At 46.6% G+C, this 15,108-nt stretch overlaps 1 protein-coding gene across 3 annotated transcripts; it reads left to right on the forward strand.

Annotated features, from left to right (window-relative positions):
- Nucleotides 1-1,804: 1,804 nt before the first annotated feature.
- On the forward strand, nucleotides 1,805-10,640 carry EMX2 (empty spiracles homeobox 2). 3 transcript variants are annotated; one of them, XM_074295714.1, is made up of 3 exons: nucleotides 1,805-2,738; nucleotides 5,290-5,474; nucleotides 9,050-10,640. In XM_074295714.1, exons 1-3 carry the CDS (start codon nucleotides 2,345-2,347, stop codon nucleotides 9,215-9,217), a joined length of 747 nt encoding a protein of 248 aa, XP_074151815.1. In that variant the 5' UTR covers nucleotides 1,805-2,344; the 3' UTR covers nucleotides 9,218-10,640. The 3 variants fall into 3 exon arrangements, with proteins under 3 accessions (XP_074151815.1, XP_074151817.1, XP_074151816.1); XM_074295715.1 differs by lacking the exon at nucleotides 1,805-2,738 and adding an exon at nucleotides 3,105-4,702; XM_074295716.1 differs by lacking the exon at nucleotides 5,290-5,474.
- The last annotated feature ends 4,468 nt before the right edge of the window (nucleotides 10,641-15,108 follow it).

Below are 15,108 nucleotides of genomic sequence, written 5' to 3' on the forward strand. Positions count from 1 at the left end.
CCTCAACATTAACAAAAACAAGTCCATAAACAAGCAAATAAAAAAAGAAGGGGAAATATGAGGGGGGAGGGGAGAGATGGGGTCACCCACTGGGTAAAAGAAAGAGATCCTTAGATAATTATGTATCGAGACGCGGCGTTTCTCTGTTGTTGTCGCCTCCTCAAAATGTGTATATCAAGCTTCTATTTCTGTCTTCCCCCAGTTTCCCCTCCCGGTCTACTTTCTCCCAGGTTCCTCGGCAACCTATTCACTCAACACAAGCATTTCTGCGTCCTTAAGATAAATTACACCGCCTCGGCGTAATAGATTTAAAGTACGCCAGATTTTTTTTTTTTTTTATCATTAATTGTAAACGTGAAAAATACCTGCTGGTACTTCACTTTAGAAGAATGTAATTGGCAAAAAAGAAAAAAGAAAAAAAGGGGGGGGGGTAAAAAGAGGCGGCTGATGAATAGATAATAGATCTTTAACTACCAATAAACAGTAAGCAGCAGCCAGCAGCCTCGGGATGTGATCATAATTATTCCTCGGCGCGAACCAATGGGGATGAGGGAACTCAGCCCTAAAATCATCCCAAAACCAAAGGCGAACTCGAAAATACGGACAAGGTCTGGAGCCTGAGATCCAATTCACTCTCACTGTTTGTAGTCCTCTCCCTGACTGAAGCCTCAGATTCAACTCATTCACACTGCTCCTGGTCCTCTCCCAGACATAGCAATTAACAATCCAGGGTGGGGCACGGTGGTAGATGCTTTAATAGATGACATTAGCAACAATAATAATAACGACCGCTAAGACAAACTGCATCTACCTCAACAATACAGATTCTCTTTCCCCCAGAACTTTCGAAGGAAGCGTTTGTCTGTGTAGGGGTAGGTGTTTGGAGGGGAGAGGTCGTAATTACCACCTACAAGAAGAAAAAAAAGCAAAACAAAACTGGGTAATTTGATTGAAAAGGCACAAGCTAATAGTAGGTATTGGATGCCTTTTGAAGGGGGTGCGATGGTGTCGACTTGCCAACTATCTAACAGTTCAAGGTCTCTTGGACTCTCTCCGTCCTATTGGACTCTCTCCGTCCTAGAGACCCTTTAATACAAGTTTGGAAAGGAGGGAGCTGGGTAGGAAGAGAAGGGGAGGGGACAGCTCTCAGAGTTTACTCTTCGCCTAGGAGACAAAATTAAGTTTTGCCCTCAGGGGGGGGAGGGGGCTGGAGAAATATAATAGTTTCCCCCACCCTCACCCCAAGCCAGCCCCCTTTAGCCCTCCCCATGCGTCCCACTCCCTCCTCCCCCGGGCTCAAGTCTGGAATGAGAAGCGGCGGAGCGCGCGGGAGGAATCTGTGCTCTCCTACCTGCCCCCGCGGCAGCTGGTTCGGGTTGGGAGGGGAAGCTGCGGATGGTGGCGGCGGCAGCGCCCGGCGGGGACTCTGCTGGGACCTGGGCGCCCCGGAGGGAGTGGTGATAGAGGTGGAGGAGGAGGCGGGGGAGAAAGAGGAGGAGGTGGGGAAGGAGGAGGAGGAGGAGGAAGAGGAGGAAGAGGAGGAGGAGACGAAGAAGAAGGAAGAGGAGGAGGAGGGGACGGAGAAGGAGGAAGAGGAGGAGAAGACGAAGAAGCTGCAGCTGCCGCCGCCTTGGTGGGCGCTGAGAGAAGGCGCAGAACCGACCAGAGCAAGAGCAGCTCAGGCAGCCCCCGACTCCGTTCCACTCCGGGCCCGGATCCAGCCCTCCAGGTTCCCAGCCGCTCGCCGCCCTCTGACGCACTTTAAAGAGTCTCCCCCCTTCCACCTCAAGGCGAGTAATAGCGACCAATCATCAAGCCATTTACCAGGCTTCAGAGGAAGCTGTTTATGTGATCCCCGCACTAATTAGGCTCATGAACTAACAAATCGTTTGCACAACTTGTGAAGAACCGAGTACATCCATGGATTGTCTTTGGACTTAGGGTGCCCTGCCCGCCTTTTGCAGAAGAGAGGAAACTTTTTTTCTCCTTCGAGAAACTTTTTCTCCCTTCTTTTCTCTGCCCGCAGCTCTGGGTCCCCCACGCTACCTAGCCAAAAAAAAAAAAAAAAAAAAATTACCCCTCCCCATCCTTGCCTGCAAACTCTTTTGGAAGGATTTTTTTTTCTTCTCTCATCTTTGGGTGCGTTCTGGTTCAAGATTATCGGGCTTCTTCCCGTTGCGTTGCCTCTCCTCTCCCTCCCCCTCCCCCCTTTTTCTTTTCTTTTTTCCTTTCGACAGCACAACAAAAATATCATTTTTTTCCTCCCCGAAACTCGGCGTCGGAGCCAGCGCATTGCTGACGCTCCGGAGCGAGGGAGCCCCCAGGACTCGCTCGGCGGCGCAGCATGTTCCAGCCGGCGCCCAAGCGCTGTTTCACCATCGAGTCGCTGGTGGCCAAGGACAACCCCCTGCCCGCCTCGCGCTCCGAGGACCCTATCCGCCCGGCGGCTCTCAGCTATGCCAACTCCAGCCCCATAAACCCCTTCCTCAACGGCTTCCACACGGCAGCCGGCAGGGGCGTCTACTCCAACCCGGACTTGGTGTTTGCAGAAGCCGTCTCCCACCCGCCCAATCCCGCCGTGCCGGTCCACCCGGTGCCGCCGCCGCACGCCCTGGCTGCACACCCCCTGCCCTCCTCGCACTCGCCCCACCCCCTCTTCGCCTCGCAGCAGAGAGACCCATCCACGTTCTACCCTTGGCTTATCCACAGGTACCGATATCTGGGCCACAGATTTCAAGGTACGTGCCATGTTGCCTGGGTCCCTGCTCGCCTTTTCTGCTTTTCTGTCCCCCCTTTCTTCCCGGAGTCTGACCTGGGCGCTGCCAGATTGGGAATGCGTCGTTTTGAAAGGCCTTGGCATTTTATCCCTCCCGCTTTTCTGGGATACGGAATCCTGGGTTTGGAAGTCCTGCAGTAGGAAAGTTATACTCACTGAATGAAAGCAGAAAGAGAGCTAGAGGTTCTAGCTGCTTCGTTTCTCCTTCCTCTTTCTCTCCCCGAAATGAGTTGACCCTTTTACGGGAAGGAGAAAGACTAAGAAGTTGTCACAATCTAAAAAGGGGCTCAAAGTGGGGGGCGCATGGGGCATTGGAGGGGGAAATCCACCGTGTACATTGTGTGAAGGTAAACGCAGGAAAAAGCTGCGAGCCAGATTGTTCTTCCTCCGTCCTCCTCCACCCCCAATCCCCAATACTTTCCGTTGTTGCACCAGCTCCGGAGCTGCATAAGGCAACCAACCCGGACTGAGAGCCACTTTTGCCTCGGTTTCGTTAGAAACTCTTTTACCTTGAACGCCACACCTCCTTCAGTCGAGTCTGACCATCACCCCACCACGCTGGTCAGAGACTCATTTCACATCTCGGAGTGAATTTCCAACTACCCATTGATAAAGTCATTTTATTTCATTTATATTTTTAGAGATGGAGGGAGGGAACTGGAAATAGATAAGGATAGAATCATCTTCTGCAGCTCCTGACGCCCGCGTAAATTACAGCGCACTGAAGTCAAGGCAGAAAGGCGGGTTTGCTTTCTTTTATTGTTTTTCTTTCTTTAAAAGAAATTAATCCAGTTGGAAGAAAAGAGCTAGTGAAGGCTGTTTGGTTGGTTTTGTACAATTTCTTTTTCCTCTTTTTCACTCTCGTTTTATCCCCCCCGGGAGGGAGAGGGAACGAGATCTCAACCAACGGGAAAAGGTTTAGGTAACAAGAATAATTAGTAATCAGATGAGAGAAAATAGCCGCTTTTGAGGGCAGTCGAACAAAACACAGTTGGCCATTGATTAACCCTTAATATTCCTGCTAATAAATGGAGGTAAAGAAGGGGTGCCTTCCCCCTTCACCCATCATATGTATATTTTCTCTTTTCTTAAAAAAAAAAAAAATGACCCGAGATCTCCCTAACTCTGCCTGAACTTGACCGTTAAGTGTGTGTTTGTTTATAGTTTTTCTTTTGTTTTTGTTTTGTGTGTTTGGGGCTCGGGGTTATAATTTTTATTGATTTCTCTCATCTACTCTCTACTAACTCTTAGGAAAGTTAGATTTTCCCATCTTATTTGGCGAAATAACCAGGGACCAGCCGAAGGACAGACTTTGCAAATGTATTAATGTTCTCAAAATAAAATGACACTAGCTTCCAATCACAGCAATGTTTTCTCCTGGTCCCTGGGAATTAAGGACAGAAAGAGCTACTTCAACCAGAAGAAAGGATGGTCCCAGCAGACTGCTTAGATTAAATTTAAAATCTCCTCCTGGTTACAACAATCTCTTCTCTCCTCCCTCCCCCACTATCTTAAATACTACTAATACAAATTAGATTGTCGTCGGAAAATATGGGAATCGCAGCTTGCTGCTTTTCCAGCTCGAGCGAAGAAGTTAAATCGGGAGGGGAAATACCATCCAATCCCTTTCCTGAATGGGGGCTCCAGATGTTGAGGCAATAGTCCCCTTTCCTCTCTTAGGCCTGTGTGACAAGTTGAGAAACCGGGGAAGAAATGAGACAGGTCGAAGTGAGGGAGCTGGCGAACTGAGTGCGCTGAGAGCACCGGAGGCTTCGGCTGTAGCTTTGCGTCCACTGAAATTCGGACAGTCCGAACCGGCCAGACACTGTCCTCCTGAGCCGGGCTTTGGACTGGGGCCGAGCCGAGTCGTACGCCAAGCCGAATCCGCGGGATTTGCAGGAAGTTGGGAAGGGAGATGTGTTGAGAGTGAGTGGGGTTTGGGAGTAGCGTACCCCTTTCTTTAGCTGTAGAGAATGGGCAGGTTCGTGAAGTTAACAGGTCCCAGCTCTGGGTTAAATCGAGCTGGGTTGTGAGGCTGTTTGCGGCGGGGTACTTTCACTGTACTTCTGTGAAAGAAAGGAGAGGAGCGGGCCTCTTTGAGCCAGTTTATTTTATTCTGGCTTTTAAAAGACGACTTGAGTTACAAGATATTCCTCTCCTTTTCCTTCCCCCACCCTCATGTAAGGTCGTCAATTATTTATCGTGATTCCTCTAATAATTCTTCTAATAAAGTTGTACTCTGAGGAAGCTGGTGTAGTTCCCGCTTTCCCCCGCTCTCTATTTTCCATTCTTGGAGATCTCCCTGCTTCAATGCAGTTGATTTTTTTGGGGGGGGGGAGCGGGGGAGTGGTGGGATGGGAAGGAAAGAAATGAGTTATCTCCCTTACTTAGGGGAAAGGCTGCTTGGGTCCCCTCGAAGCCCCACCTTGGCTTGGTGACAGTAACGCCTAGGGAGGAGTAAAGGGACGAAGTCTAGGTCCCTAATCCAAGCTCTGCTGTTTCCTACCCCTCAGGAAATGAAACGAGCCCGGAAAGCTTCCTTTTGCACAATGCCCTGGCCCGAAAGCCCAAGCGGATCCGTACAGCCTTCTCCCCGTCCCAATTACTGAGACTGGAACATGCCTTTGAGAAGAATCACTATGTGGTGGGAGCGGAGAGGAAACAACTGGCCCACAGCCTCAGCCTCACGGAAACTCAGGTAAGAGAGGATGCTAGAAGGACAGAGTCCCACTTGCCACGGACGTGGTCGATCTATGGCGTTCAGGCAATCCCTGGGGCAGAGGCCTCCTTAGGAAGTCTGGCATGGGGGCCAGAGAAGAAAAGGGGCAGACCTGCTCTGTTCTCTCACCCCCAAGTGGTTCTACGAGTTTGTCTCAAATAGCTCAACTCCACTGAAAGAGGACAGCTTCTCTGAAATAAGGCAAGCTACTCTAAAGTTGTCCCCCCCCCAAAAAAAAAGTCAGCACCCAAAGGGGACATCAAGGAATCTCAGTGGGATTCCGATTGGATAGTGTGGGAGGTGTCCTGAGCCTGGCTTGCTGAATTGTGGAATCTCAAAGATCTTTTAGTTCCACCGCCTCATTTTCCTGACAAGGGAAATGAAGTCCAGACTTGGGATGAGCCGATGCTCACATTTAGGCAGCTTGGTGTTTAGACAAATCTAGTCTCTTTTTGTGGGTCAAAAAGGTTTTACTTTTTACCTTTTATTTAAAAAAAAGTTTAATTTTTGTGATGTTTATTTGTTTAAGGCTTTGGGTTAAGAACCTCCTTTGATTTCGATCCACTAGGGAAGATTAGTGACATTCGCGGTTTGCGGGGAGTGGAATTGAGCCTTGAAATCCACAGAGATTGCTTAGAGAGTTTTGTCTTGAATATATTAATTTTAAATTTAGAAATTCGTGCAGAGTGTTGGTTCCTCCTTTCCTCTTTGGCCTAGCTCTACGAGTCCCTAGAAAGCTAATAAGAAGGCAAGAAGGATGGCGCTGACTGGGGTTAGCAAGAAAATAGGCCACAGACAAGTGGTTGGTTCGTCTGGGTAATCAGAGATTGTGTTTGCAGGAGGCAGCTTAACAAATAGGTTTTCACCTCCTTTCCGGAGCCCAGTGCGGCAGTTATTTACAGCACAGACAGATTACTCCACTTAGTCTGCAGAAGCAAGCTTTGCCTGTGGGGACATTGAGTTGAGTGGTGAAGGGTGCAGGGCAACCTATTGGGAAAGAGGAAGTGGAGGTAGAGATGACTCTGGTAGGGCTTTGGGACTGATGGCAACAGATCCTCTTGGATTAGAGGAGAGAGCAACTCCCTTTCGGAGAAAAGACCAGTAACCTTGGAAAGTAAACGAGGAGAGAAAGAGAAGGAGAAAACGCAGTTTGAGGTAGTCTGGGCATCCATACTATTCGACTGGGTTAAATATGGACAGTCAAGAAGTGTGAGTTGTTTCTAGTTTGAGATCGATAGATTATAGTTGTTTTTGTTTGTTTGTTTGATTGATTTTTTTTTTTTTTTTTTTTAGTTAAGGGTATTTAGAGGAACAGTGATCCCTCGCGTCTCCTAACTGACTGATGCTTTTTCTGCTTTGACTATTCTCTTCATACTGCATGCCCCTTTTGGATGCTTACATCTATGGAAACGTGTAACCTATCAAGGATCCCAGGTGGAAGAGATGCTATCCGCCAGAGTGGGGCCATTTGAGTGGTTTCTCGCCCCAACTGAGGCGACTGTTGGGGGTTCTGCTGTTTATATCATTTCCCCCCTCCCCCATTTTGCTAGTGGAGAGAGAGGGAGGGCTGAACCGTCTCTTCCTCCCCTCCCCCCCCCTTCATAGAGTCTGGGCCTGGGCGGGGGGAAGGGGGCTAGTTTCTGTCCGGGCTGGGACTGGGGCTGGGGGTTGGGCCTGGGCAGGAGGCGGGGGCCAACTACAGTAAGCTGTACTGTACTATAGAACCACTAGGCTAGTTCAAAGTTCTCGTAAACAGTAACGTTTTCTGGGCGGATTAAGTTGTAACACTTTTTTTTTTTTTTTTTTTTGAGACGATAAGAGGTTGAGGCTTTTGTTTTAAAATGTCCCCCGGACAAAACAGAACAGGGGATCTCCACTTTTATGAGGTTCTCGGAACAAGGCACAGCTCCGGCTTATTTCCCCCTAGAAAGCTGTATTTAAGGTGGTCTTTGTCCGGCCTGATTCCGACGCTGGTTGGAGTCTTTTGTCTTGGTGTCAACCCCCCGATCTCGACAAACGGGCTCCCTTTGGAGAGCAGCGTGGAGAAATGAACCATCCTCCCCCTCAATTAGCAAACTAAAAGCAAATTAAACTCACCCTTGTTCCCGCTCAGCTTTTTAATGGGAGACTTTTGGGGAATATGAAAATGCGGGGAGAGGGCTAGGGAACTGGTCTCCGATGGGGCAAGGCTTGGAGGAGGCGGTGAGAATGGCTAAAGCCGAGGCGATTTGGTGGCACTGTAGCCGCTACCCTGGCTAACTTTGCAGAAGGCTTGGCTAGATATCCTCCGCTCCTACACCCAACCAGACTTTAGATCTGAGACTCAGATAGTGGTGCTGGTGATGATGATGTTAATGGTGAGAACAACAGGAGGTGAGAAGACGTTTATAGTCTTCATTTGCCAGAGCCTAACCTAGCTTTGCAGTTTACGAACTTCTGGACTGATACTGCCTTAGTCTGTCTGAAGAGCAAAGAGCAAAGGGGCCCCAGGCATGTTTTCAATCATTTGGGTTTGATTCGGAACCTATTTCCCGGTCTCCTTCAGATGAAATGAGGGGCCATCGAGTTTGATTTGTTCTGGCCTCTAGTTTCCAAGCTTTCGAACAACTGGTATCTTGAATTTCACTGTTTACAAAAGGAGACATCCTGAAACCTCTTATAGGAACAGGAAAGCTGCTATTCGGAACAGAGGCCCCAAGTAACAAGGTGTCACCAGGGCTGATCCTACATATTCCTTCTGCTGAGTGATATTCTCTCTCTCTCTCTCTCTCTCTCTCTCTCTCTCTCTCTCTCTCTCTCTCTCTCTCTCTCTCTCTCTCTCTCACACACACACACACACACGCACACACACACACACACACAGAGCCTTGTGAATGCTTTCACTTTTGAACCACTTTTCATGGAAAGGATCTGAAACCTAGGACTGCTCCTCCCCTCTCCCAGTTCCTTCAACCTTCTCCCTTTCGACTCACCTGATCAACTTCTAAAAGAAGGAAAAAAGATCTAAATGAAGAGAAATCTAAAAATAGTGACCTCAGGCCTATGCTAAGCAGCTGAATCTATATTTAGGATTCAGCATCCAAATGTGGAAAAAATAATAAAAAGCATATTGAAGTCTTGAAGGAAGAAAAGGAGCCGAGTTTCTATCTTGTGAATTTGTATTCTTCTTCCCCCCTAATTTTTAAAAAAACTCTTTCATATTTTTGAAGGTATGATGATCAGTGGTTACTTTTCAGCACCCAGTTTACACAAGCACCCTGGGCTGCAGAATGCTTTAACTGTGGTAAAGGAAGGCTTTAGCAACAATAGAGGCATCCGGACTGACTGGAAGGGGGGGGAGGCGCTGTCCAGGCCCAATCCCATGTGTCAGCATTGCACTGGAGGCAAGCCGAAGTCTCCTTTGCTTCAAGTGTCCCCTGGATGAGGGAACCAAGCCATTATTAGCCTAAGAGTCTTAACCTAAAGGATGAAAAAAGAGGGAACCCCCCCTCACTTGTTTTATTTTTGTCTTTGCAAAGAGAAATTAACCTATCATTCTTTACTTCCTGCTGTAGGTAAAAGTATGGTTTCAGAACAGAAGGACGAAGTTCAAACGTCAGAAGCTAGAGGAAGAGGGTTCGGATTCACAACAGAAGAAAAAAGGAACACATCATATTAACCGATGGAGAATTGCTACCAAACAGGCTAGTCCAGAGGAAATAGACGTCACATCAGACGATTAGAGACAAAAAAAAAAAAAAATCTCACAAAACAAAACCGAGACATAACAGAGACAGAAAAAGGAGAAGAACAAAAACAAACAAGCAACATCCAACAAACCACAAACACACAAAGAGAAAAGAAAGAAGGTGGCACTTAGAAACTTTCCAGCAGAAAGTGTTAAGGATCACAATCCAAGGCAGAGTGGAGACTAAGGAGAAGGCTCCTTCATCAACATTCAATTCTCGTCTAAAGAGGCAGCAGAAAGAGAGAGAGAGAGAGAGAGAGAGAGAGAGAGAGAGAGAGAGAGAGAGAGAGAGAGAGAGAGAGAGAGAGAGAGAGAGAGAGAGAGAGAGAGAGAGAGAGAGAGAGAGAGAAGGGAGAGAGAGAGAGGTCCAAAATGTGGCATGGCCGACCCGGCTCTGACAAGGGAAGCTGTCAATCAAAAACCAAACGATGGAGACAAGATGATTGACAGGTATTCCGTTTACTGCAGTCCATTTAAAAAAATAATAATGATAATAATTATGATAAATAACCAACCAGGCACAAGACTTTTTTGCACTTCGAAGTTTTCCACTCTTTAAAAATAATAATAGTGATAATAACAATTGCGATTCCAGATCCAGCCCAAACCCCACACCTATTTCAGAAACTTGAATTGCATGTACCAGTTGTTGGGCAAACGGTGTCTAAAGACAGAAATTGAATTGTAACTTTTTTCCTTTTTAAGACAGGTCTGTGTGCTTTTTAATTTCTATTTTTTATGAGAAATGTACAGTCTGTAAACATTTATTGATAACTTCTGACGTCAAAGTGAGTGTGACAGCTAAATGAAGTAGCCGTTCACCAATAGTGGTCCTCTAAAGAGAAAAAAAGAGATGAGAGGGGAGGGAAAGGCTGGAAAGAGGGTTGGGGTGGTGGGGGGAGGGTGAAGGAGAGTAATCTACTTTTGCTGGAAAAAAAATTAAATCCTGGTGTGTTTTTTTTTTTAATTAATTTTTTTCACATTCCCTTTTGGACATCTTGAAGCTTAAAACACGAGTGAATTTAAACTTTGATGGTTGAAGAAATTGGCAGAGTTCAACCATTCGAAGTGGTTATTCTTTAAAATGCAAAAAAAACAAAACAAAACAAAACAAAAACCCAAATAAATTAAAAAAAAACAAAACAAAACAAAACAAAACACCCAAACTCAAGGACTGTAGAGGGATTGATGTTGAGTGTGGCAAATATCGGGCGGCAAGTTTTCAAGCACTGAGTTTATATTCCAAGATCCTAGAGCTACTAAAGAGTGACAAATGGTTCCTTAATGTCTTCTATACCAGAATGTAAATATTTTTGTGTTTTGTGTTAATTTGTTAGAATTCTAACACACTATATACTTCCAAGAAGTATGTCAATGTCAATATTTTGTCAATAAAGATTTATCAATATGCCCGCAGAGTAGTCGTCTTCGAAAATTGAAATGGATATTTTTTTAAAAAAGTATATATATACCTGTATGTACATATAAATGGTGTCCCAAAAGTTTTAGTGCAGTTTTAAGCCTTAATACCTTAAAGCTACATTAAGACTCTTGTGACATCTGTGCATATACACATATGTATATATTATGATATATTATATATATATATGTATGCATTTGTTCCTCTTCTGGAGGCTTGCGAAACTTGGGACATCAAGTGGCAGCTGGACGTTTGGTGTTTCAGCCTCTGGTCTTTTTTTTTTTTTTTTTTTAAGCAGAGGGGTGGGAAATGGGGGATGGGAGAAAGGGGTCTGTCAGGAAGAAACAGCTCCTGCAGGAAAGTTGTGTCTTCGGTAAAAATTTCTCTAATCAGAAAATCTAGTACAGGACTGTTGAGCTTGAATGGGTGAGCTCCTTTCTTAGGTTAGAAAACTTTTGAAAACTATTGATTTAACTTTATCAAACCCTCTTGCCTCGTTCTAAAAGCAATATATCTGCATAGGTACATAGAGATAACATTATTGATGTCCCATGGGATAGATCATCGAGAACAATAAGCCAACATTTAAAGTTCCAGATACTTGGACTTTCAACTTTGTCTCTAACTTTAAACCCATGACACCAAATGTGTTTAAAATTTTCTTTCTCTTTGGCTCAAATCTGTCAGAGGTGATGGGGCGAGGAAAAGGCGACTCAGCTGCCTTATAAGGCACAGATTCTAGGAAACCTACTCTTAGCGTTAAAGAAAAGTTGTAACTAGTCTTTCGGAGGAAACGAGCTTTTTTTTTTTTTTTTTTTTTTTCCTGGGGGTCCGCAGTTGTTTTTTGCATGCTTCATTCGCTCCTTATCCTGATAGGCCGCATGAATCAGTTTTATTTCCATTGATAGAGAAACCTCGTCTGCTCTGTTAGAGCTACAAAGCGTCCTGCGAGCTTTTGTGAAAGTGCAAATCAGTTTAAGCAATTATCATACCAGGAATATGAAGGGGAAAGAGGAGGCACTGCCCAGTGGTTTCCTTTAATCTCTTAATCCATGGATCCAGGGGGGCTAGTTGGACATAATTTAGGACAATCTCACTACCCTTTACACTGTGATAAGGCGAAGTTACAATGCAGTGCAAAAATACAAGCTTTGTTAAATACTCTGCCTTAGAAAAGTTAAGATTAGGAATTCCATGCACGTGTGGGCACTATAGGGCTGGATGGAGAATGTTTTTTCCTCTTCTTCCTCCTCCCCCACCTCCTTAAATTGTGATTTTCTCTGGATCCAGCTCTGGCTCTCGTTCTCTTTCTCTCTTCAATTCATTCTTCCCTTCTCCCCCCCTCCCCCGAAAAATCACGAACGTTGGACCTTGTGAGTGACCATTAGACTTGGGTCTTTGGCAAAGGTGGGGGGCCCTGATTTGGTCGTGGGAGGCCAGAACTGAGGACACTGCACTCCTGCATGCCCTTCAGAGCGCTGGCTAACACACGCTTGGGGCTGCTAAGGGGCAGGAGGCCCCAGGCCCGCCCGCGCACGCGCTGCCTCGGCTTCTTCAGTGAATCGAGGAACTCGAGACCCAGACAGCGTCCCCAGGGCACTCTCCAAGTGTCCCCAAGCACATTTCGATTCCAATCCCTCCCCAAAGAATCAACCTCAGCTTCCACCTATGGTATCTCACGAACTAAACTACTCAAAGTTGCCTTTGAATTACATTTGAGTAATACTTCAAAAAGATGCAAATATCTCGTACATTAAGCAGATTTCTGTGAAACAGCAGAAACAGCAGACTGGTCTTCCCAGAAAGTGTTTCCCATCTTGATAAAAGGCTTATTTCTGTAAGAACCATATACTTTTTTTTTTTTTTTTTTTTTTTACCCCAAGGAAAGGGGGGAAAGATTTTTTTTTTAAGTCCTATGTAGCGTAACAGCAATACAATCTTCAGAGAATACTATTAGCTTTGAAAAAAAAAAAAACCCTAAAAGCTTTATTACAAACCGAGCTTTGAAAATAGGGGGGATTAGGAGGCTGAAAGGGTCCCACAATGGTTAGAAGAAAAGGTTTCATGCTAATGAGGTTAATGCCCTTTGTATCTCGGGCCTCCACAACTTCATTACTCGCTATCTCCGGCTGCACGGAGCGGCTCAGAAAGCCGCAATCCACTCCAACGCCCCCCTTCCCTGCCTAAAGAAGGATTTGATAGCAGCTCTGTTTCAAACTAGATAATTATATCTTTTCAAGTCGGAATTAAGATAAAGACAGTGGAGCAGAGGCGGCTCGCCTTGATCCACAGCAAACAAATTTGGCGCACTTTCCCGCCGCTCCCCCCCGCCTCACAGCCGGGACAGTCAGCTTATTAGGCCCCTCGTTTGCTTTATTAATTCATCTATTTAAAGTGGCCGGATTAGAGTGTCTAATGTGGACGCAAGATGCCACGCAACGTGGAATATAAATATTTGGGAGATGTTATCTCGTGGTCTGTGTCCGTGCGCAGGTTGCGGTGGGAGAGGTGTGGGTTAGAGAACGATTACTTTTATCTATAGATGGAGCTATATTTCCGATGCGGTGGTCTTTTTTTTTTTTTTTTTTTTTTTTTTTTAAATTGGGGAATTAAGGACCGAGTAGGACATCGAATTCATCCATCGGAGAGACAGTTCCTGCTCTGGAGAAAAAGTCTTCTTTTCTGCTTCTTGGGAAACCAGGGCATTTCCCAAAGTAGCCCGAGAGGGCTAACCGAACCCTTTCCCACCGGTCCAACTATCTCTTAGGGGACTTTCTTGAGCCGAGCCCTTGGATCTAGTGAAGTTTGATCGGGTGGGCAAAGGGCAGGGATAGCGGGTGTTTAAATTTAGCATTGAAATCCATCTGGGCCAAGACTCTTTCCCCCAACTCCGACTTTCCTTTCACAATACCCCACACCTTGGAGAGTTGCTAATGGGCAGCACCTCCCCGGCTGCGGAGGAGGGAGCGTGGCTCCAGGGGCGCAGGCTAGGCTACCGTCAGGTCCGGCTCCCCCACCCCCAGAGCTGGCCTTTTCCCAACAAGTTTCCGGGCCTGGGCTTGTAGAGCTGAGGCTGTCCCTGCCAGGAGGAGTCCCGGCTGCCTTTGGTCGCTGCCAGGGGCTTGTATGGCTTCTTTTGTTGAAAGGGGCGGATTGTGGCTGATCCCGGGAGCCGCGCGGTTCGGTATTTACTTGTAAACTGGACAGACGAGAACAAGAAAGAGTCCCGAGTTCTGGTCCTTGCGGCTGCAGTGGCCACAATCCTGCTTATTAAATAATCCCCCCCCCCCCAACCGTCCCCTAGTTGCCACAATCCAAAATCCCTGGGACTACCAGCGGAGTTAGGAAGTAACTAGTAGTTCAGATCTCATAGCCCTGGGCACTCTCAACGCGTGTGCGAGGTTCACCTCTCTGAGTCTGGGCACGGACGTGCATCCATAGACTTTGTGTCTGTGTGTGATTCATTGTGTGCACAGTGCATCTAAATAGGTATCTGAGTGGCGGTGTATCTATTTATGGAGAACTAAGTCCGAGTGTTTGCCTGTATGACGGGCATATATCTTTGTGCTCAGCTTGTGCAGGAAAGTATATGTGCCTGGGTATGTAAATCTGAGTCTGGTTATGTGCTTAGATCTTCCTCCTGATTGTGCCTTTGGACGTCTGTGTATAGGGTTGCGTGAGGCTCTGTATACCCGTGCGTGGGTGTGTGCATAATTGTGTATATATGTGCAATACCAGCGTTAGTCTTTATCGAGTACACCTCGTTGACGTGTCTACACTTGGCTCACTGAGTTTAGAAAACAACAGTCAACTTTGTAATTTTTTTTTTTTTTTTTTTTTTTTTTTTTTTTTTTTTTTTTTTTGGTTTAAGCGTGATGTTAGCCAAAACCGCTTTTGATTTATATGGATGTCACCTTATAAGACTACGGAAAATTAGCCCCTTTTGATTAGTTCTAGAATCTGCAGACCCTGGAGAAAGGAAATGTGAAATTGCTGTCCCGCCCGTCTAACTCCGAAGATCTGGTGTCCTGGAGGGACAAGGATCCCCTGGCTGCTGGACTTCCCCTGGAACTCACCGCACGCCCACTGGTCGCTGATCTGTCAATTGATTTACTTCCCGCCCCGCCCCCTGACCCCCAATAGCCCCGCTGTGAGAGGGAAGTGGGAGTTTTGAGAACCCGCTGACCCCAGTCGTAACCCTGCTTCAGGAGGTGGCTTCTCCCGAGGCGACCCTCTGAGTCAGGAAACCCGAGGCGGTGTCACACTTGAAAGCGAAAGGTCTATTAATCAACAGCGCCCTGGCTTTTAATTGGCCGTTTGTTCATTATCGCTCGTTGCCCAGAAGGGGGGCTGCGGCCCCTGAGGGAGGGCAAAGGAGTGCTGTGGTTCCGAGGGGGCGCCAGAGCTCCCTATCACTCCATTATTGCCCAGCTCTAGGGTGCACCGAGGGGGAGGGGAGGTGTTTG

This window comes from Sminthopsis crassicaudata, chromosome 2 (assembly GCF_048593235.1).
Source record: "Sminthopsis crassicaudata isolate SCR6 chromosome 2, ASM4859323v1, whole genome shotgun sequence".
NCBI lineage: Eukaryota > Metazoa > Chordata > Mammalia > Dasyuromorphia > Dasyuridae > Sminthopsis > Sminthopsis crassicaudata.